The sequence below is a fragment of the Crotalus tigris genome, unplaced genomic scaffold (genome assembly GCF_016545835.1).
Source record: "Crotalus tigris isolate CLP2741 ecotype Arizona unplaced genomic scaffold, ASM1654583v1 scf7180000018553.2237530, whole genome shotgun sequence".
NCBI classification, from domain to species: domain Eukaryota; kingdom Metazoa; phylum Chordata; class Lepidosauria; order Squamata; family Viperidae; genus Crotalus; species Crotalus tigris.
Window position 1 is genome coordinate 1393191 of NW_024097074.1, and position 19310 is coordinate 1412500.

The window sequence follows — 19310 nt, forward strand, 5'->3', positions numbered from 1 at the left end:
ACAATGGAGTCCAAAATGTCCCTTGCTAAGCGAGACAGTTGTTAAATGAGTATTGCCTCATTTTACGACCTCTATTGCCACAGTTGTGAAGGGAATCACTGCAGTTACGTTAGTAACATAGTTGTTATAGTGAATCCGGATTCCCCGTTGACTTTGTTTGTCAGAAAGTCACAAAAGTGGATCACATGACCCCAGGACACTGCAACCGTCATAAATATGAGCCAGTGTCCAAGTATCTGAATTTTGATCACGTGATCGTGGGGATGCTGCAACGGTCGTAAGTGTGAAAAACGGTCATAAGTCACTTTTTTCAGTGCCGTTGTAATTTTGAACGGTCACTAAATGAACTGTGGTCAGTCCAGGACTCCTGTACTTGAGAAACAGCAGCAATTCATAATAGCAAATCAGAGAAGTGAGAAATCAGGGTTTGGGGTTTGAAACACTCACCCAGATGAGTCCCAGTGGTTTGTTAAAGGGCTCAACCGGTAGCTGAAAAATGAACTTCAGCTGAGACACAAAAACGTGTATCGCAGCAGCCGTCGTAAATCCACTGATGAGTGGCTGAGACAAATAGATGACGATGAAGCCGAAGCGAAAGGCACCCAGGACTAACTGGAACGGAACAATAATGGCATTAGGGATGGAAGAAGAAATGAGGATCTTTGAGGGTTACTCGGGAAAAAACTGAAAATTAAATGATGGACGTTTGTTTCGGAATAGAAATTATCGTTTTGTACCAGGTATGAACGGTAGGTCCACCTGTAAAGGTTCAATTAAGCTGATTTATTACTAAAAGCCAATACAGTGGGATCTTCTCAACTAATGGTTAGTGCTATGGATATTCTCAGTCATCCAGGTCAAGAGGCAACTGGACTTCCTTGCTTTTCTTGAAGATGTTTTGCTCTTCACCCAAGAAGCTTCTTCAGCTCTGACTGGATGGTGGGGAACAGGAAGATTTATACTCCTTGCAGACGGCTGGTCCTTTGCATTCTTTTAGCGAGTCGTTGAGGCTACTTGGAGTTTACCTGTGTCCTCGGGGTCACCTGAGTAGTGCAGCCTTCTTGGCTGCAGGATGTTTTCTGCCCTAGGTCCCGTCGAATGGTGCGGGAGGATGAATGGATTTCCAGAAAACGTTGCAGACCACAGGAACCATTTGCGCTTCAGTTTGAGATGTAGATGACACAGACTCATCCCCAACAGCCTGCACCTGTCTTCAACAGTGAAGGGACACAGGACAGAGGCTCCACACACATTTGCACTACTCAAGTGACCCTGAGGACACAGGTAAACCTCCAAATGGCCTCAACAATGCTCTAAAACAGTGGTTCTCAACCTGTGGGTCGTGACCCCATTTGGGGTCGAACGACCATTTCATGGGGGTCGCCAAACAACGCAGTCCGCCATTTTTTCCCCCTTTTCCTTAGCTGTGCTACTCCCTTTTATTCTATTGGCTTTTGAAAGCCAATAGAATAGACCAGTGGTTCTCAACCTTTTTTTTGTGGCGACCCTGGTCATAAGGGCGAGCCGCGCATGCGCAGAGCGGCGCACATGCGCGATGGTGGCCCCAAGCGCAGCACGTATGCGCAGCGGCGACACCCATGCGCAGCGCACATGTGCAGTGCACGTGCGCGGTGCCACCCCATGTGCGGTGCCGCCAGCTGACAAAATAATGGCGGATCGCGTTGTTTGGCGACCCCCGTGAAATGGTCGTTCGACCCCAAATGGGGTCACGACCCACAGGTTGAGAACCGCTGGAATAGACTCTCTTGAATAGAGTCTAATTCTATTGGCTTTCAAAAGCCAATAGGAATTGTCCAGGCTGTCTCTGCCTGCTGAGCCCGCCAAAAGTCCCATTCTGCAAACGGTGCTGCACCAGTTGAGTAGTCCTCGACTTACGACCGGTTGAATAGTCCTCGACTTATGACCGGTTGGGGGTTGCGGCATTAAAAAGGTTGAGAACCACTGCTCTAAAAGAAGGCAAATGACCAGCTGTCTGGAAGGAATATACATCCTTCCGTTCCCCACCATCCAGTCAGAGCTGAAGAAGCTTCTTGGATGAGAAGCAAAACGTCTTCTAAGAAAAACAAGAAAGTCCACTTGCCTGTTGAAAAAGCACCTTTCGGTTAATGGTTAGTACCTGCTTGGAATTAGATACTGGTTAATGGAATCCAAGGGAGCCTGGACCTAGTCCAGTGGTGGCGAACCTATGGCACGGGTGCCAGAGGTGGCACTCGGAGCCCTCTCTGTGGGCACACGTGCCGTTGCCCTAGACCCGCCTCCCCCCTTGCCTCCTCTCCAGCAGCCCCCCCGAAGGAGAAGCGCCCCCGAGCGTGGCCCACACGGAGCAGCGCAGCCAAGGACATGGCAGCCAGGCAGTGTAGGCAAGACTCTGCCCTCATACCCCATCGTGCACCGTTGATGCTGCAGGGCGTGGGCAGAGGGCATGACCACCATAGCGCTGCTGGGCTGCCTGAGTGATCTGCGGCGGGCCTTGGAGGCAGTGAGTAGCCCTGCAGGCAGGCGGGGCAGGAGATGGGGGGGCAGAGTGGGGGCAGGGCAGGGGGGGTGAAGCGGGGGGGCAGTTTTTGGGCACTCGGTCTCTAAAAGGTTCGCCATCACTGACCTAGTCCATTTGTGGCTACGTAGGGATTCTAGGGTGATTCCTCTTTTGACTCCACCCCCAGCTTCTGCCATTCCTTCTCCTCCATATCTCCTCCATTCGTGGGATATTACTTAATATACCGTTGCTATTTAACTAATGAAAATAATATTGAAATAGCGAATAACAGTGAATAATTTTGTCCTCTCTCGTGGTGGTGGTTGTTGTTTTAAATCAGCTTCTTTTCGATTTCTTTTTTTAAATCAATTTCTTTCGATCCAATGGAACGAAGGAATTTGCAAAATTGGGATACAGGCAGTCCTCAACTCACAACTATTTATTTAGGAAAATAGTCCTGAGGATTTGGGGATTCCCCCCCCCCTTGCTTCTGAACGTGCCCTTAGGACTAAAGCAGTGTTTCCCAAACTTGACAATTTTAAGGCATGTGGACTTCAACTCCCAGAATTCCACAGCCAGCAACGCTGGCTGTGGAATTCTGGGAGTTGAAGTCCTCATGCCTTAAAATTGTCAAGTTTGGGAAACACTGGACTAAAGGTTCTGCAACTCTGTCTCTGCCCTTGTAGTTAGTGCTTGCGTTGAGGACAGGACAGGAAAATGTCACGATGCTATCTAACAGACATGCACCTGAGATAAAAAAGAGAATGATAGCACAGCATTTGGAAATGGATAGCAACTTTGGCATGGCTTCAAATACTAAAAACAGGGGAACATTTGTAAAGTTTACCTGGAAGATGCCAGCCAGGACTGTAACGGATGCTGCCACCATAACTCTTTCCTGGTTTAATGATGAACTGTTTGCTGGCACGCTGGGATTCCCAGGTTCATCTGGGACCATGTTTAAAACTGCTCCTCCTACCATCAGACTCAGGATGGGGAACGGTCCTGTGTGACATGATTTATTCATTTATCTGTCCATCAAACAGCCACCGTGATTTTTATGCTACGTAGTCTAGAGAAGGAGTCTGTCATTAATGAAATTGTATCACAACGATGAAGAGGTTGACGGGAGATCAAGTCATTGTTGACCCTTAGGGACCTCATGGATTTTCTCCCTGATGGGAGGTGGAAGGGACCTTGGAGGTCTTCTAGTCCAACCCCCTGCTCAAGCAGGAGACCTTATACCAGGGATAGGCAATCTTGGCTCTTTTATGACTTGTGGACTTCAACTCCCAGAATTCCTGAGTCAGCATGGCTGGTTCAGGAATTCTGGGTATTGAAGTCCACAAGTCATAAAAGAGCCAATGTTGCCTACCCCTGCACTATATCATTCAGGACAAAGGGCTGTCCAGTCTCTTCTAAAAAGCCTCCACTGATGGAGCACCCACAACTTCTGGTGGCAAGCTGTTCCACTGGTTGATTGTCCTCACTGTGAGGAAATTTCTCCTTATTTCTAGATTGCTTCTCGACTAGAATAGAATAGAATAGCATAATTGGAAGGGACCTTGGAGGTCATCTAGTCCAACCCCCCTGCTCAGGCAGGAAACCCTATACCATTTCAGACAAATGGCTGTCCAGTCTCTTCTTAAAAACTTCCAGTGTTGGAGCATTCACAACTTCTGGAGGCAGGTTGTTCCACTGGTTAATTGTTCTAACTATCAGGAAATTCCTTCTTAGTTCTAGGTGTCTTCTCTCCTTGATATAATTTTGTTTGAAAGAATTTTAGATCTCCTTCATGCGTGACAGTCTTGCGCAGTCATAAAAATCACCCTATGCCACCTATTTATGCTGCCTCCCTCAAACATGATTATGACAAAAAGTTTGTGTTGACCCCTGAGATTATGTTTTATGGATTTTCTCAGCTGCACTTGATCATAAGCCACGTCATTTGAGCTTCAGCTTGATTGAGCATGTGATATTGCAAGGCTAATTAAAACCTTGGCTCCAAATTCACTGGAATTTAGTTCAACTTACCGACCGATATATGTCTGGACGTGCCAAAGAAGAAATATATAACCACGGGGAAAAATGCTGCGTAGAGTCCATAACTCGGAGGAACGTTTGCCAATAAAGCAAATGCTAGGCCTTCAGGAAAAGAAAAAAAAATAATATTGAGTGAAAAACTGCACATGGTCCTCACCTTACAAGCGTTCAAAGTTACAACGGAAAAAAGTGACACGGTCATTTTTCACACTTACGACCGTTGCAGCATCCCTACGGTCACGTGATCAAAATAGGGATGCTTGGCAAGTGATTCGTATTTATGACGGTCGCAGCATCCTGACGGGATCATGTGATCCCCTTTTGGGATCTTCTGACAAGCAAAGTCAACGGGGGAAGCCAGATTCACTTAACAACGAGGTTACTAACTTATCAGCTGGAGTGATTCACTTTACAGCTGGGACAAGAAGGGTCGTAAAATGGGGGCAAAACTCACTTAAAAACTCACTGTCTCTTGCTCAGCGAGAGAAATTTTGGGGTCAATGGTGGTCATAAGCTGAGGTGGTGAGGACAGCACCTCATGCAGAAAAAAAGAGAAAAGGATGCATTTATTAACCAGGAAACGCAAAACAGCCACCTTGTAGGATGGCGACCAGCCCCGTGCTAATTCCGGAAACGATGTCGCTAAGAAGCCATTTCTTGATCTGATATGCTGGTAACCAGGAAGCCACAGGGAACAAATGAAGAGCGGCACTTTTGGCCCTTTGTGGGGTACACCTGAAAAGACAACAGAGCACTAAGCGACGGTTCAAATACGGACATTTTACGTGGAAACAACGTTATGTCAAAGAGAAAATCCTATAATCCTTCAGATATTGTCTGAAATGGTATAGGTTCTCCTGCTTGAGCAGGGGGCTGGACTAGAAGACCTCCATGGTCCCTTCCAGCTCTATTCTGTTCTAAATATTCTACTACTAATATGCTAGCTGAGACAACTGCAACCGTATTTAGGGGACTGATTAGAAGACAGGAGGTGAAACCATATGATAAATGATTGCTGGAATTGGGTATGTCTAGTCTAATGAAGAGAAGGACGAGGGGGGACATGATAGCAGTCTTCCAATATCTCAGGCGCTGCCCCAAAGAAGAGGGAGTCAAGCTATTCTCCAAAGCGCCTGAAGGCAGGACAAGAAGCAACGGACGGAAACTAACCAAAGAGAGAAGCAACCTAGAACTAAGGAGAAACTTCCTGACAGTTAGAACAATTAACCAGTGGAATAACTTGCCTCCAGAAGCTGTGAATGCTCCAACACTGGAAGTTTTTAAGAAGAGACTGGACAGCCATTTGTCCGAAATGGTATAGGGTTTCCTGCCTGAGTAGGGGGTTGGACTAGATGACCTCCAAGGTCCCTTCCAACTCTCTTATCCTGTATTTTGACAATGTGAAGGGAAGATCCTTTTCCCTTGTGGAATATAATAGCAGGATACTAAGTGAGAAGTTATATTTTTCCTATTATGGTGCAAATCAACAGAACAAAAAGCCTTTGCGATTCTGTCTTTCTTTTCAGCACCCCAATGCTGACTATTGCAATATGATCATCCATGATTAACTGGTATCTGTATTAATCGGTTAATCCACTTGCCGGATTTTATAGAAGCATAAACTGTCAACACCACCTGGGTTTGTACAAGATATTTGGCTGCAAATTAATCAGCCACAATATAGTATTAACTAGCCACCCACTCGGTACACGTTCTGCTCTAAATGTGAAGGTTTTTTCTCTGGACAGGTAACACGGGGTGTGAATCTAGACCAGTGGTTCTCAACCTGTGGGTCGGGACCCCATTTGGGGTCGAACGACCATTTCACGGGGGTCGCCAAACAACGCAGTCCGCCATTTTTTTCCCCTTTTCCTTAGCTGTGCTACTCCCTTTTATTCTATTGGCTTTGAAAGCCAATAGAATAGACTCTCTTGAATAGAGTCTAATTCTATTGGCTTTCCAAAGCCAATAGGAATTGTCCAGGCTGTCTCTGCCCTGCTGAGCCCGCCAAAAGTCCCATTCTGCAAACGGTGCTGCACCAGTTGAGTAGTCCTCGACTTACGACTGGTTGAGTAGTCCTCGACTTACGACCGGTTGGGGGTCACGGGATTAAAAAGGTTGAGAACCACTGATCTAGACATTGCAGCCTGTAAATTTATTTTTTGTGCCTTGTGTGCCCATTCAGTCCATTCTGGTTTGGTCAGTAAGCCAAATTGAAACCATGGCTTATTATGGCAATGGATGAATCAGGTCCATGAAAATCTTCACGCAGGTCACCCCCCCCCCTAATCTCACCAACCTGATTTGAAAACCTGACAATGATCAACCCTTAATTGTTTATAGTATGACGTTTAAAAAAAAAAAAAAAGCAAGCCTCTTACCTAAAGCATAATCTGAGATGGTCCACCAACGTTTTATGGTGTCTATGGACCTTCTGGTGCTCTTCATCAAATGATAGATCTGAGTAAACTGGTCCGGTGATCACGTACTGGTTATTGACAGCTTCTACCCTTTCTCTGGCCAAGTGTTCCTTCTGGTAGCCGTTTGAGTCCTTCATCTTCTTAATCACTGGAGGCTTGAAAATAAATAACAGGCTGTGCTTTAAAACATAACTTAGTATCCTGAAGACCAGAGTGGCGTGAAGCCCTAATTAAGTACTGCCACCTTTGAAGATCAAACAAAATAGGAATATAATATTGAAACCTCTTCTTCCTCCTCCTCCTCCATCATCTCCATTTCCACACTTCTTTGGCAAGGAAAAATAAAACTCTCTGTCCCCATCACCACAATCACCACAATTCTGACAAAAGAGCTTAAATATAAGGAAGCTATCTGCCTATCTCTGAGTCAACGGTTTCGGAGATTAGAACGATCAAGGCCCTTTTTGTGTGCTTCCAGTTATAATGGTGAGAAAGGGCAACGTGGCTGCTTTCGAAAAAAGAGGGACGGTCCACTTAATTTCAACCTGTCCTTTCACCATGAAGGGATGGAGCCGAGCCAAAATGACCAAGGTTTCATTTACACTTGAGGAAATTGTGGAACCCAAGAGCAGGTTTGTGGGTTTGTGGGTTTATATGGACATTTATAGTAATGATTACCAGAGATTTATTTCCTTTTAGTGTTCTCTGGCAACCGAGAATCTCAAAACAGGAAAAAGCAGCTCATTTTGCTGTGCTGGAGAAATAGTTCTTTTGAGAAAAGTGGGGTTATTGTATGTGGACTGCCGAAGCTTTAAAACTAGCAGCCAAGAAATACATTTACTCTTCTGCTAATCTATAGCCATCCAGATTATTCCATCCAAATAATAATAATAAGTACACAAGCCCCACAACCACGTCAAGGTAGTGCCTCACTGGGGGATAATAATAATAAAATTTGCCATTAGTCAATTGCAAAAGGCGGCCTTAGTAGGAACTGCTTCCATCCTGCGACGATATCTGTAATAACATCAAACATCCACATCTGCCTATCTCAGGTCCTGGGTAAGGACTTGATAGGTAGACAAAATGCCAAATCCAGTCTGAACATCTGGCTGACTGTGCAATGATCCATAATCATCATCATCATCATCATCATCATCATCATCATCCAGTCTGAACATCTGGCTGACTGTGCGATGATCCACAATGATGATGATGATGATAATAATAATAATAATAATAATAATAATAATAATAATAATAACAGACAGTAAGTGCCGCCTATGCAAAGAAGCTGAAGAAACAGTGGACCACTTGGTAAGCTGTTGCAAGAAGATTGCACAGACTGATTACAAGCAGCGACATGACAAAGTAGAAACAATGGTGCATTGGAAGATCTGCAAAAAATATCATTTGCCTGTAAGCAAAAACTGGTGGGATCATAAAATAGAGAAAGTCATAGAAAATGATAAAATTAAACTGCTCTGGGACTTCAGAATTCAAACAGACAAGCACCTGCAACATAACACCCCAGACTTAACAATTGTCGATAAGAAAGACAAAAAAGTCTGGATAGTGGACGTGGCAGTGCCTGGAGACAGCAGAATAGAAGAGAAAGAACTGGAGAAGATAACAAAATACAAAGACCTACAAATAGAAATAGAAAGACTGTGGCAAAAGCAAGCAAGGGTAGTACCAATAGTCATAGGCTCCTTGGGCGCAATCCCAAAACAACTGGAGCACCACTTGAACACCATTGGCATTGACAAATTCGCTATTAGTCAATTGCAAAAGGCGGCCTTATTAGGAACTGCTTCCATCCTGCGACGATACTGTAATACCATCAAACATCTACATCTGCCTATCCCAGGTCCTGGGTAAGTACTCGATAGGTAGACAAAATGCCAAATCCAGTCTGAACATCTGGCTGACTGTGCGATGATTGATAATAAGAAACAGTGCAGTTCTGGAAGCAGATATGGGATAACCCAAAGAAATACAACAAGGATGCGGCTTGGTTAAAAGAGGTGGATGCAAATAAAACAGAAGTTGAAATGAAAGAACTAGTAATAACAACAAAAATGGTAGAAAAAAGAGCAAAAAAAATCAAAAATTGGTCAGCACTAGGTGAAGATGAACTGCATGGGTTTTGGTTGAAACATCTAACTGTTATACACCCACTCATTGCCAAGCAGTTCAACAATATACTACAAGGAGGAGAAATTGAAAAGTGGCTAACAACTGGGAAAACCTACCTAATAATGAAAAATCCAGCAAAAGGGGCAACACCAGGTAACTACAGGCCAATTACCTGCTTACCAACAACTTTCAAATTACTAACTGGTGTGGTAGCTGATGCAGTACAACAGCATCTAGTTGAAAACAATCTCTTTCCACCTGAGCAGAAAGGAAACTGCCCCAATAGCAGAGGAACAAAAGATCAACTCCTAATAGACAAAATGATCTTGGAAAACTGCAAGAGAAGGAAGACCAACCTGAATGTGGCATGGATTGACTACAAAAAGGCATTTGACTCTCTGCCACATGATTGGATAATCAAGTGCCTAGAAATAACAGGAGTCAGTAGAAACATCAGAAAATTTGTGCAAAGATCGATGGCACAATGGAAGACACAGTTGCAGATCAATGGTGAGAAGCTGGGAGAGGTTAATATCAAGAGAGGGATATTTCAAGGAGATTCATTATCACCATTACTATTTGTTATTGCACTGTTTCCTCTGTCAACAATACTGAATAACTCAGGACATGGCTATCAAACATCAAAAACATCTGCTAGACTATCCCACCTCCTTTACATGGATGATCTGAAGCTGTATGGAAAAACATCATCTGAAATAGAATCGCTGCTCAACACTGTCCGTATATATAGCCAAGATATTGTAATGGAGTTTGGCTTGGACAAATGTGCCACACTTACTATCAAACAAGGAAAAATAGTGAAAACTGAAGGAATCAAGATGCCCCATGAAAATAACATTAAGAATCTGGATGAGGAAGAGTACTACAAATACTTGGGTATCCTTCAAGCTGACAACATCAAGCACACTGAAGTCAAGAAAAAGATTAGAGGTGAATACATCAAGAGAGTGAAGATCTTAAAGTCCAAACTCAATGGAGGAAATACCATAAAGGCAATCAATACCTGGGCAATCCCAGTCATTAGGTACACAGCTGGAATAGTGGACTGGACTCAAGCAGAACTAAAAGCAATGGATAGGCAGACCAGAAAAATAATGACAATGAATCATGTCCTTCATCCACGCAGTGACATTGATAGACTTTATCTACCAAGGCAAATAGGTGGGCGTGGAATGCTAAAAGTACATCAGATGGTTGAAGAAGAAAAAATGGCTTTGGAAGAATATCTGAAGAACAATGATGAAGATGCACTGAAATTAGTACATCAGGAAGGTTTACTAACTACTGGAGAGACCAAAGCGGCCTACAAGAAAGACCAAATGAAGAACAGAATAGAGGCATGGGAAGACAAAGCACTACATGGCCAATACATGAAAAAAATAGCTGGGAAAGCAGATAATAATAAAACCTGGCAATGGCTAAGAGCAGGAAAATTGAAGAAAGAGACCGAGGGACTAATTCTGGCTGCACAAGACCAAGCTTAAGGACAAATGCATACAAAGTCAAAATTGAGAAGACAGCAACAGACAGTAAGTGCCGCCTATGCAAAGAAGCTGAAGAAACAGTGGACCACCTGGTAAGCTGTTGCAAGAAGATTGCACAGACTGACTACAAGCAGCGGCATGACAAAGTAGCAACAATGGTGCATTGGAAGATCTGCAAAAAATATCATTTGCCTGTAAGCAAAAACTGGTGGGATCATAAAATAGAGAAAGTCATAGAAAATGATCAAATTAAACTGCTCTGGACTTCAGAATTCAAACAGACAAGCACCTGCAACATAACACCCCAGACGTAACAATTGTCGATAAGAAAGACAAAAAAGTCTGGATAGTGGACGTGGCAGTGCCTGGAGACAGCAGAATAGAAGAGAAAGAACTGGAGAAGATAACAAAATACAAAGACCTACAAATAGAAATAGAAAGACTGTGGCAAAAGCAAGCAAGGTAGTACCAATAGTCATAGGCTCCTTGGGCGCAATCCCAAAACAACTGGAGCACCACTTGAACACCATTGGCATTGACAAATTTGCTATTAGTCAATTGCAAAAGGCGGCCTTATTAGGAACTGCTTCCATCCTGCGACGATACCTGTAATACCATAAAACATCTACATCTGCCTATCCCAGGTCCTGGGTAAGGACTCGATAGGTAGACAAAATGCCAAATCCAGTCTGAACATCTGGCTGACTGTGCGATGATCCATAATAATAATAATAATACAGTTGGAAGGGATCTTGGAGGTCATCTAGTCCAACCCCCTGCTCAGGCAGGAGGCCCTATATCATTTCAGACAAATGTCTGTCCAGTCTCTTCTTAAAGACTTCCAGTGTTGGAGCATTCACCGCTTCTGGAGGCAGGTTGTTCCACTGGTTAATTGTTCTAACTCTTAGGAAGTTTCTCCTTAGTTCTAGGTTGCTTCTCTTCTTGATTTTTCCATCCGTTGCTTCTTGTCCTGCCTTCAGGCACTTTGGAGAATAGCTTGACTACCTCTTCTTTGGGGCAGCCCCTGAGATATTGGAACATTGCTATCATGTCCCCCCTCGTCCTTCCCTTTGTTAAACTAGACATACCCAATTCCAGCAGCTGCTCCTTATATGCTTTAGCCTCCAGTCCCCTGATCATCTTTGTTGCTCTTCTCTGCACTCTTTCTAGAGTCTCAACATCTTTTTTACAGGTACATCCTTGAGTCACGATCACAAATGAGCCCAAAATCAATGCTAAGCCAAACAGTTGTTAAGTGAGCTTTGCCCCATTTTTACCACCTTTCTTGAGATGGCTGTTAAATGGATCGCTGCCGTTGTTAAGTCAGTAACACGGTTGTTAAGTGAATCCGGCTTCCCCCATGGACTTTGCCGGTCAGAAGGTGGCAAAAAGGGATCACGTGACCCCAGGGGGGACGCTACAACCGTCGTAAATATGAGTCAGTTGCCGAGTGTCTGAATTTTGGTCATGTGACCCTGTTGATGCTGCAAAGGTCGTAAGGGTGAAAAAGTCACCAATCCCTTTTTTTTCCAGTGCCGTTGTAACTTTGAACGGTCACTAAATGAACTGTTGTAAGCCGAGGAGTACCTGCGTTACTGAAGGTCCTGGGTTTGGGAATCTCAGCTGAAGCTGCTTTGATGTTTGTGTAAACACTCTGTTCCTTTTAAACGCTTCAGTAAATGGACCCCTTCGTGAAATTTCCTATTCTCCCTCGGCCTCACCCTCAAACATTTATTATATGAAACTGAATTAATAAATGCTACTGCAGCTAATAATATTAACAACAATCCCAGTAGTCACAGATGCCCTGGGTGCTATCCCAAAACAACTGAAGCGCTCCTGAACGCCTCCGGCATTGACAAAATCACCGTCGGCCAATTGCAAAAAAGCAGCTTTACTTCAAACAGCTTCCATCTTGCGATACCTTTAACCGCCATCAAACATCCACATCTGCTTATTCCAGGTCCTTGGGAAGGACTAGATAGGTGGATAAGAATGCCAAATCCAGCCTGAACATCTGGCTGACTGGGCAATGAACTGTAATAACAATAATTGCCATTTGTTGTTTTAACCCAGTGGTTCTCAACCTGTGGGTCGGGACCCCATTTGGGGTCGAACGACCGTTTCATGGGGGTCGCCAAACAACGCAGTCCGCCATTTTTTTCCCCCTTTTCCTTAGCTGTGCTACTCCCTTTTATTCTATTGGCTTTTGAAAGCCAATAGAATAGACTCTCTTGAAAGAGTCTAATTCTATTGGCTTTCAAAAGCCAATAGGAATTGTCCAGGCTGTCTCTGCCCTGCTGAGCCCGCCAAAAGTCCCATTCTGCAAATGGTGCTGCACCAGTTGAGTAGTCCTCGACTTATGACCGGTTGAATAGTCCTCGACTTACGACCGGTTGGGGGTCGCGGCATTAAAAAGGTTGAGAACCACTGTTTTAACCCTTCAGTTGTGTCCGATTCTTGGCGACTTTATAGGCAAGTGCTCTGCATGCCATCTTGACAAACAATGCTTCTTTCAGTTGTTCTGTTCTATTCTGTTCTATTCTATTCTAGTCTAGTCTAGTCTAGTCTAGTCTAGTCTAGTCTAGTCTAGTCTAGTCTAGTCTAGTCAAGGTTTAGGGATGACATGATCACTGTCTTCCAATATTTGAGGGCCAGTCACAGAGAAGAGGGGATCAATTTATTCTCCAAAGTGCCAGAGGACAGCACAAGAAGAAATGGGTGAAAGTTTGTTCTGAAGAGAGATCCAAACTGGAACCTAAGGAGAAATTTCCTGACAGCGAGAACAACGGAATAGTTTGACTCCAGGAGCTATGGGTGGAGGTTTTCAAGAAAAGATTGGACAACCCTTTGTCTGGGATGGTATAAGGACTTCTGCCTTGGGCAGGAGATTGGACTTGAAGACCTTCAAGGATCCTTCCAGCCGTATGAGTCTACCATTCTCAAGGAACCAATGCAGTTAGACCACGGGGTCTTCAGTAATTGTTCCAGCTCAGCTTCAGCATAACACCGACCCAGGTTGAAAGACCCGTTGACAATGTCCATCAGAACTTCCAAATCCATTGGGTCCACAGAGCAGAAGTCCTTCTAGATGGTGCCCTGCGTTAAATGTCAAGATTCAGGATATCCATTTTTCCCTTGACTTTTGATTCTTTAAAATGGCTGGCCATCACACAGACCGTATCTACAGCAATCAACATTGTCGGCCCCACCGATGCTCCAAAATACTTATGAAAAATATTTTTTTAAAAAAAATGAAGAATAAAACTCCTAAGATTATGGTTATGCAGTAAAAAAAGGAGATGGGAGAAGATTGTGTAGACTTCCTTGAGTTCCTGATAGAAAGGGAATTTTAAATATAGATAATAACAATAGTATTGTTGTAGGACTAGTTCCTTTATATATATGCGTATATATATATATATATATATATATATATATATATACATATATATATATATACACATACATACATACATACATACATACATATACATATATATAAAGGAACTAGTCCTACAACAATACTAGTCCTATATATATATATATATATATATAGAGAGAGAGAGAGAGAGAGGGAGGGAGGGAGGGAGAGAGGGAGGGAGGGAGAGAGAGAGAGAGAGAGAGAGAGAGAGAGAGAGAGAGAGAGAGAGAGAGAACTAGTCCTATCTATCTATCTATCTATCTATCTATCTATCTATCTATCTATCTATCTGTAGGTCTTTGGTTATTCGGGTTTTCTCCCGCGTAAAATTGGAAGTGTCTTGGCGACGTTTCGACGAAGTCCCATTCGTCATCTTCAGGCTGGTGTTTTCAGCTTCGTGCTTCGAGGAGCAATGCCTGAAGATGACGAATGGGACTTTGTCGAAACGTTGGCAAGACACTTCCAATTTTACGTAGGAGAAAACCCAAATAACCAAAGACCTACATACAAAAGCCCGCGAAAACCTCAGAAAACAAATATATATATATATATATATATATATATATATATATATATATATATATATATATATATATATATATGCTGCATAACTGGATAACTATATAAAACTTATAATGATCTGTATAAACAGATCTCTTTCTTACCCTGGAAGAGTCTTCAGCGAGCTCTGTGGAACCGAAGATGCATCTAGCTAGGATTTTTGTCCCCAGTGGAGAAAAATCAGAGGCCGTTCAAGGTATGTGTCTGTCCATTTAAACGCCTCCCTTTATATAGCTGCGGAAAACTCAATATATACAGCCTTAATAGTTAACTTCCATTAACTTTTACAGGGCACGAAGATTTCATGATGGCCTTGACCATTGAGCCTGTGATCAATAAGGATGATAAGGATGGTTCCCTGAAATTCCCTTTGGGATTGCTTAACACCCTGAGACAAACGGCAAGATTGGTTTGCAGAAGTTCACGGGAGGCCTGCGGTGAAGAAGAGCCGGAAGGCAGATGGGTACATTGGTGACCACCAACCTGGAGAAGATCAAGGTAGGAGAGGAACGACACTTATTTGGCCAACTAACCACACCGCAGGGAGATCCAGAGGTTTTGTGGCTAAAGTTTAAGAGGGAAAAGAATCCCGGCATATCATGGACACATTTATGCAGTTTTCTTGGAAATGGTGTGTAATTGTGGACACCATCCAAGCTGATGCCAGCCAGAACATGGAATAACTAAGAGAAGCAGTGCAAGGTGTGGAGAGACCTGGTCCATAGAATAGCCAGTTCTTTCTCATCTATTCTGCTGTCTCCAGGCACGTCCACGTCCACTATCCAGACTTTTTTGTCTTTCTTATCGACAGTTGTTAAGTCTGGGGTGTTATGGGGTAGGTGCTTATCTGTTTGAATTCTTCTTCTTCTTCTTCTTCTTCTTCTTCTTCTTCTTCTTCTTCTTCTTCTTCTTCTTCTTCTTCTTCCTTTTCCTCTTCTTCTTCTTCTTCTTCTTCTTCTTCTTCTTCTTCTTCTTCTTCTTCTTCTTCTTCTTCTTCTTCTTCTTCTCCTTCTTCTCCTCCTCTTCCTCCTCCTCCTCCCCCTCCTCTTTCTTCTTCTTCTCCTCCTCCTCCTCCTTCTCCTCCTCCTCGCTGCTGCTGCTGCTGCTGCTGCTCCTCCTCCTCCTCCTCTTCTTCTTCTTCTTCTTCTTCTTCTTCTTCTTCTTCTTCTTCTTCTTCTTCTTCTTCTTCTTCTTCTTCTTCTTCTTCTTCTTCTTCTTCTTCTTCTTCTTCTTCTTCTTCTTCTTCTTCTTCTTCTTCTTCTTCTTCTTCCTTCTTCTTCTTCTTCTTCTTCTTCTTCTTCTTCTTCTTCTTCTTCTTCTTCTTCTTCTTCTTCTTCTTCTCCTCCTCCTCCTCCTCCTCCTCCTCCTCCTCCTCCTCCTCATCATCATCATCATCAACAACACTGTCGTTGATGAAGTCCAGAACCACAGGATTACCTCGTGGCCTCCCATCCAGGTCCCAACTGGGAACAATCCTGCTCAAGATTTTTCAAGATTAGCCAAGTTTGCTAGGGGCTGTAACCATCTCCTGCTGCATAAGGTCGGAGTTCATACATTGTGCTCCAGCCTCACATAAACTACCATTAGCCAATCAGACATAAACCTAACAATTGCCGTCTGCAAACCACAACGGCGATGTTCACGGAACGTGGCCGTTTAAAATCGAACAAGTCATATTGCGGATCGTGAAGGGTGAAGGTGCTTCTAGCACAGTGTATATAAACGTCTACTACTGGTGATGTCTAATTCATTTAGCCACTACAGTTGTAGTTTAGAATTAATTTATTGAGCCACTATAGTTATTTCAAGACAGCATACATGGGGGGGGGGCAGAATCTTTGTTTCTCTCCCCAAATTATCCTGTCACAGTTAGCCCAGCATCAAAGGTTAGGATAAGAGACAGCAAAGGAATTCGTTTGTTTCACTAAGCCAAATTTTGCAATACAGGTAGTTCTCAACTTACGACAGTTCATTTAGTGACCGTTTGAAGTTACGACGGCGCTGAAAAAAACGACTTAAGACCATTTTTCACGTTTATGACTGTTGCAGCACCCCGTGGTCACGTTTTACCTTCGGATGCTTGACAACTGACTCACATTTATGACGGTCGCAGTGATCCTGGGATCGTGTGATCCCCTTTGGCGACCTTCTGACAAACAACGTCAACGGGGGAAGACAGATTCACTTAACAACTGTGTAACTAATTTAACAGCTGCAGTGGCGAGAAAAGTCGTAAAACGGGACAAAAAATCACTTAACAAATTTCTCACTTCGCAACATAGAATTTGGGCTCAGTCGTGGCCGTACGTTTGAGGACCACCTGCATTTGCGGAATGAACCCTTCTTTTCAAAAATCCACGTGTCACAAATTGTGGTTCAGAAACGACACCAATTGGGATCCCTGAGCGTGTTAAATCAGTGCTTCTTTTTCTTCACCACGGATCCCCTGTAAATATCTTTTGTGGCCACATATCCTGGCCACGGAACCCCCGAGACATAACTCAAGATTTAAATCATAATGTTTCTTCTAGCCTTCACGGACCCCCTGTGATGACATGGACCACAGCTTGAGAACGACTGTGTTAGATCAAATCCAGAATCAGAATGGAGCTGGAAGTGACCTTAGAGATCTTCCAGTCCAGCCCCCTGCTCAAGCAGGAGACCCTATACCAGTGGTTCTCAACCTTTTTAATCCCGCGACCCCCAACCGGTCGTAAGTCGAGGACTACTCAACCGGTCGTAAGTCAAGGACTATTCAACTGGTGCAGCACCGTTTGCAGAATGGGACTTTTGGTGGGCTCAGCAGGGCAGAGACAGCCTGGACAATTCCTATTGGCTTTTGAAAGCCAATAGAATTAGACTCTATTTAAGAGAGTCTATTCTATTGGCTTTCAAAAGCCAATAGAATAAAAGGGAATAGCACAGCTAAGGAAAAGGGGAAAAAATGGCGGACTGCATTGTTTGGCGACCCCCGTGAAATGGTCGTTCGACCCCAAATGGGGTCCCGACCCACAGGTTGAGAACCACTGCTCTATACCATTTCAGACAAATGGCTGTCCAGTCTCTTAAACACCTCCAGTCAGGGATGGGATTCAGCCGGTTCACATCACTTCGGCAGAACCGGTAGCTAATTTTTTGTTGCCCAGGCCCAGAATGGACTTCTGGAAGTGGCATCCACACAGAGAACCGGTTGTTTACCTATTTGAATCCCACCACTGCCTCCAGGGATGAAGCGCCCACAACTTCTGGAGGCAAGCTGTTCCACTGATTAATTGTCCTCACTGTTAGGAAGTTTCTCCTTAATTCTTTTCTCGATTCGTTTCCATCCAACAAATATTTTAATTCAATGTAGTTCGAGAAGGGCATCACCGTGAACAAGGAAGTGGGTTTTGCAGCTGAAAACTGAGAACTGAAAGAACTTGATTCTTTCCAGTTTGATACTGGATTTCTATTTTCCTGAGAGTAAGGACAGCTCATGGATAGAAAAATAAGTAAACTGCTTCCATCAGTTGTTGCTATCCTCTCGTCACTGTTATGCCCACAACGTAGTCGTGAATGAAATGACGGCGAAACACTTTATTGGGTGATTTTTCTATCTGAGGCATCTTTGGCGCACTCTGAGCTTGGTTGTTTTCTTGCAGACGTTTCATTACTCAAGATAGGCAACACCATCAGATTATCTCCCTATTATGTAATTTCAAAGATTAAAAAAGCTGAGTAACCAAGGGGGGAAAAAAACCACCAGCCCTGGGTCTAAAGCCACTATGAGTAGTGGTTCCTTAAAACTAAGACATGTATTACCACCTAATCGTGTGGATTACAAACCGTTTCACACAGATGAATCCTAAGCATGAAATTTAACAGAATAACAGATGAATAGAGTTAGAAGGAACCTTGACGGTCTTCTAATACAGAGATCTCCAATCTTGGCCCTTTTATGACTTGTGGACTTCAATTCCCAGAATTCCTCGGTGACTTTATGACTTATGAACTTCCTGGGAGTTGAAGTTCATAAGTCATAAAGTGTCCTAACTTGTGGACCCCTGTTCTAGTTCACCCTCTGAAGCTCAAGCAGGAGACCTTACGCCATTCCAGACAAATGGCTGTCCAGTCTCTTTTTTAAAAGCTTCCAGTGTTGGAGCATCCACAACTTCTGGAGGCAAGTTGTTCCACTGATTAATTGTTCTAACTGTCAGGAAATTTCTCCTTAGTTCTAGGTTGCTTCTCTCCTCGATCCGTTTCCATCCGTTGCTTCTGTTCCTGCCTTCTGGTGCTTTGGAGAATAGCTTGACTCCCTCTTCTTTGGGGCAGCCCCTGAGATATTAGAACGCTGCTATCCTGTCACCCCAAAGTCCTTCTTTTCACTAGACTAGACATACCCATTTCCTGCCTCTAGCCCTCTAATCATCTTTGTTGCTCTTTTCTGCACTCTTTGTAGTTGCCCGTTTGGGTTGCAAGCTTGTGTTAGAGATCTAAACAGGTAGTATCTCTACTTCAGGGGTCCCCAACAGGTACCAGACCACGGCATGCCAGCAACCAGGCTTTTGTGGAAAATGAAAGGACTCTTACGAATTCCAGAGGGTTTTAGCAGAGAGATTTATTGCGCAGGTTCAGAAGCAATAGCAACAAGCAATTCTGAACCCCGAGGGCCGATTCAGACTTCAGTTTTATACTTTCTCTTTCTCAGGAACAAAGGAATACACATTGAAATACACATTGTA

At 43.7% G+C, this 19310-nt stretch overlaps 1 protein-coding gene across 2 annotated transcripts in view; it reads right to left on the reverse strand.

Annotated features, from left to right (window-relative positions):
- SLC26A3 (solute carrier family 26 member 3) overlaps positions 1–14774 on the reverse strand; it is a 37493-nt gene extending 22719 nt beyond the window's left edge. For both annotated transcript variants that reach the window (XM_039354487.1, XM_039354486.1), the window contains exons 1-6: positions 14694–14774; positions 6922–7115; positions 5136–5275; positions 4532–4642; positions 3345–3502; positions 448–612 (exon numbers count right to left, since the gene is read on the reverse strand). In XM_039354487.1, coding sequence (XP_039210421.1) covers positions 448–612; positions 3345–3502; positions 4532–4642; positions 5136–5275; positions 6922–7097 — 750 coding nt within the window. In that variant the 5' untranslated portion in view covers positions 7098–7115; positions 14694–14774. The remainder of the gene's footprint in view (positions 1–447; positions 613–3344; positions 3503–4531; positions 4643–5135; positions 5276–6921; positions 7116–14693) is intronic.
- Positions 14775–19310: the final 4536 nt, after the last annotated feature.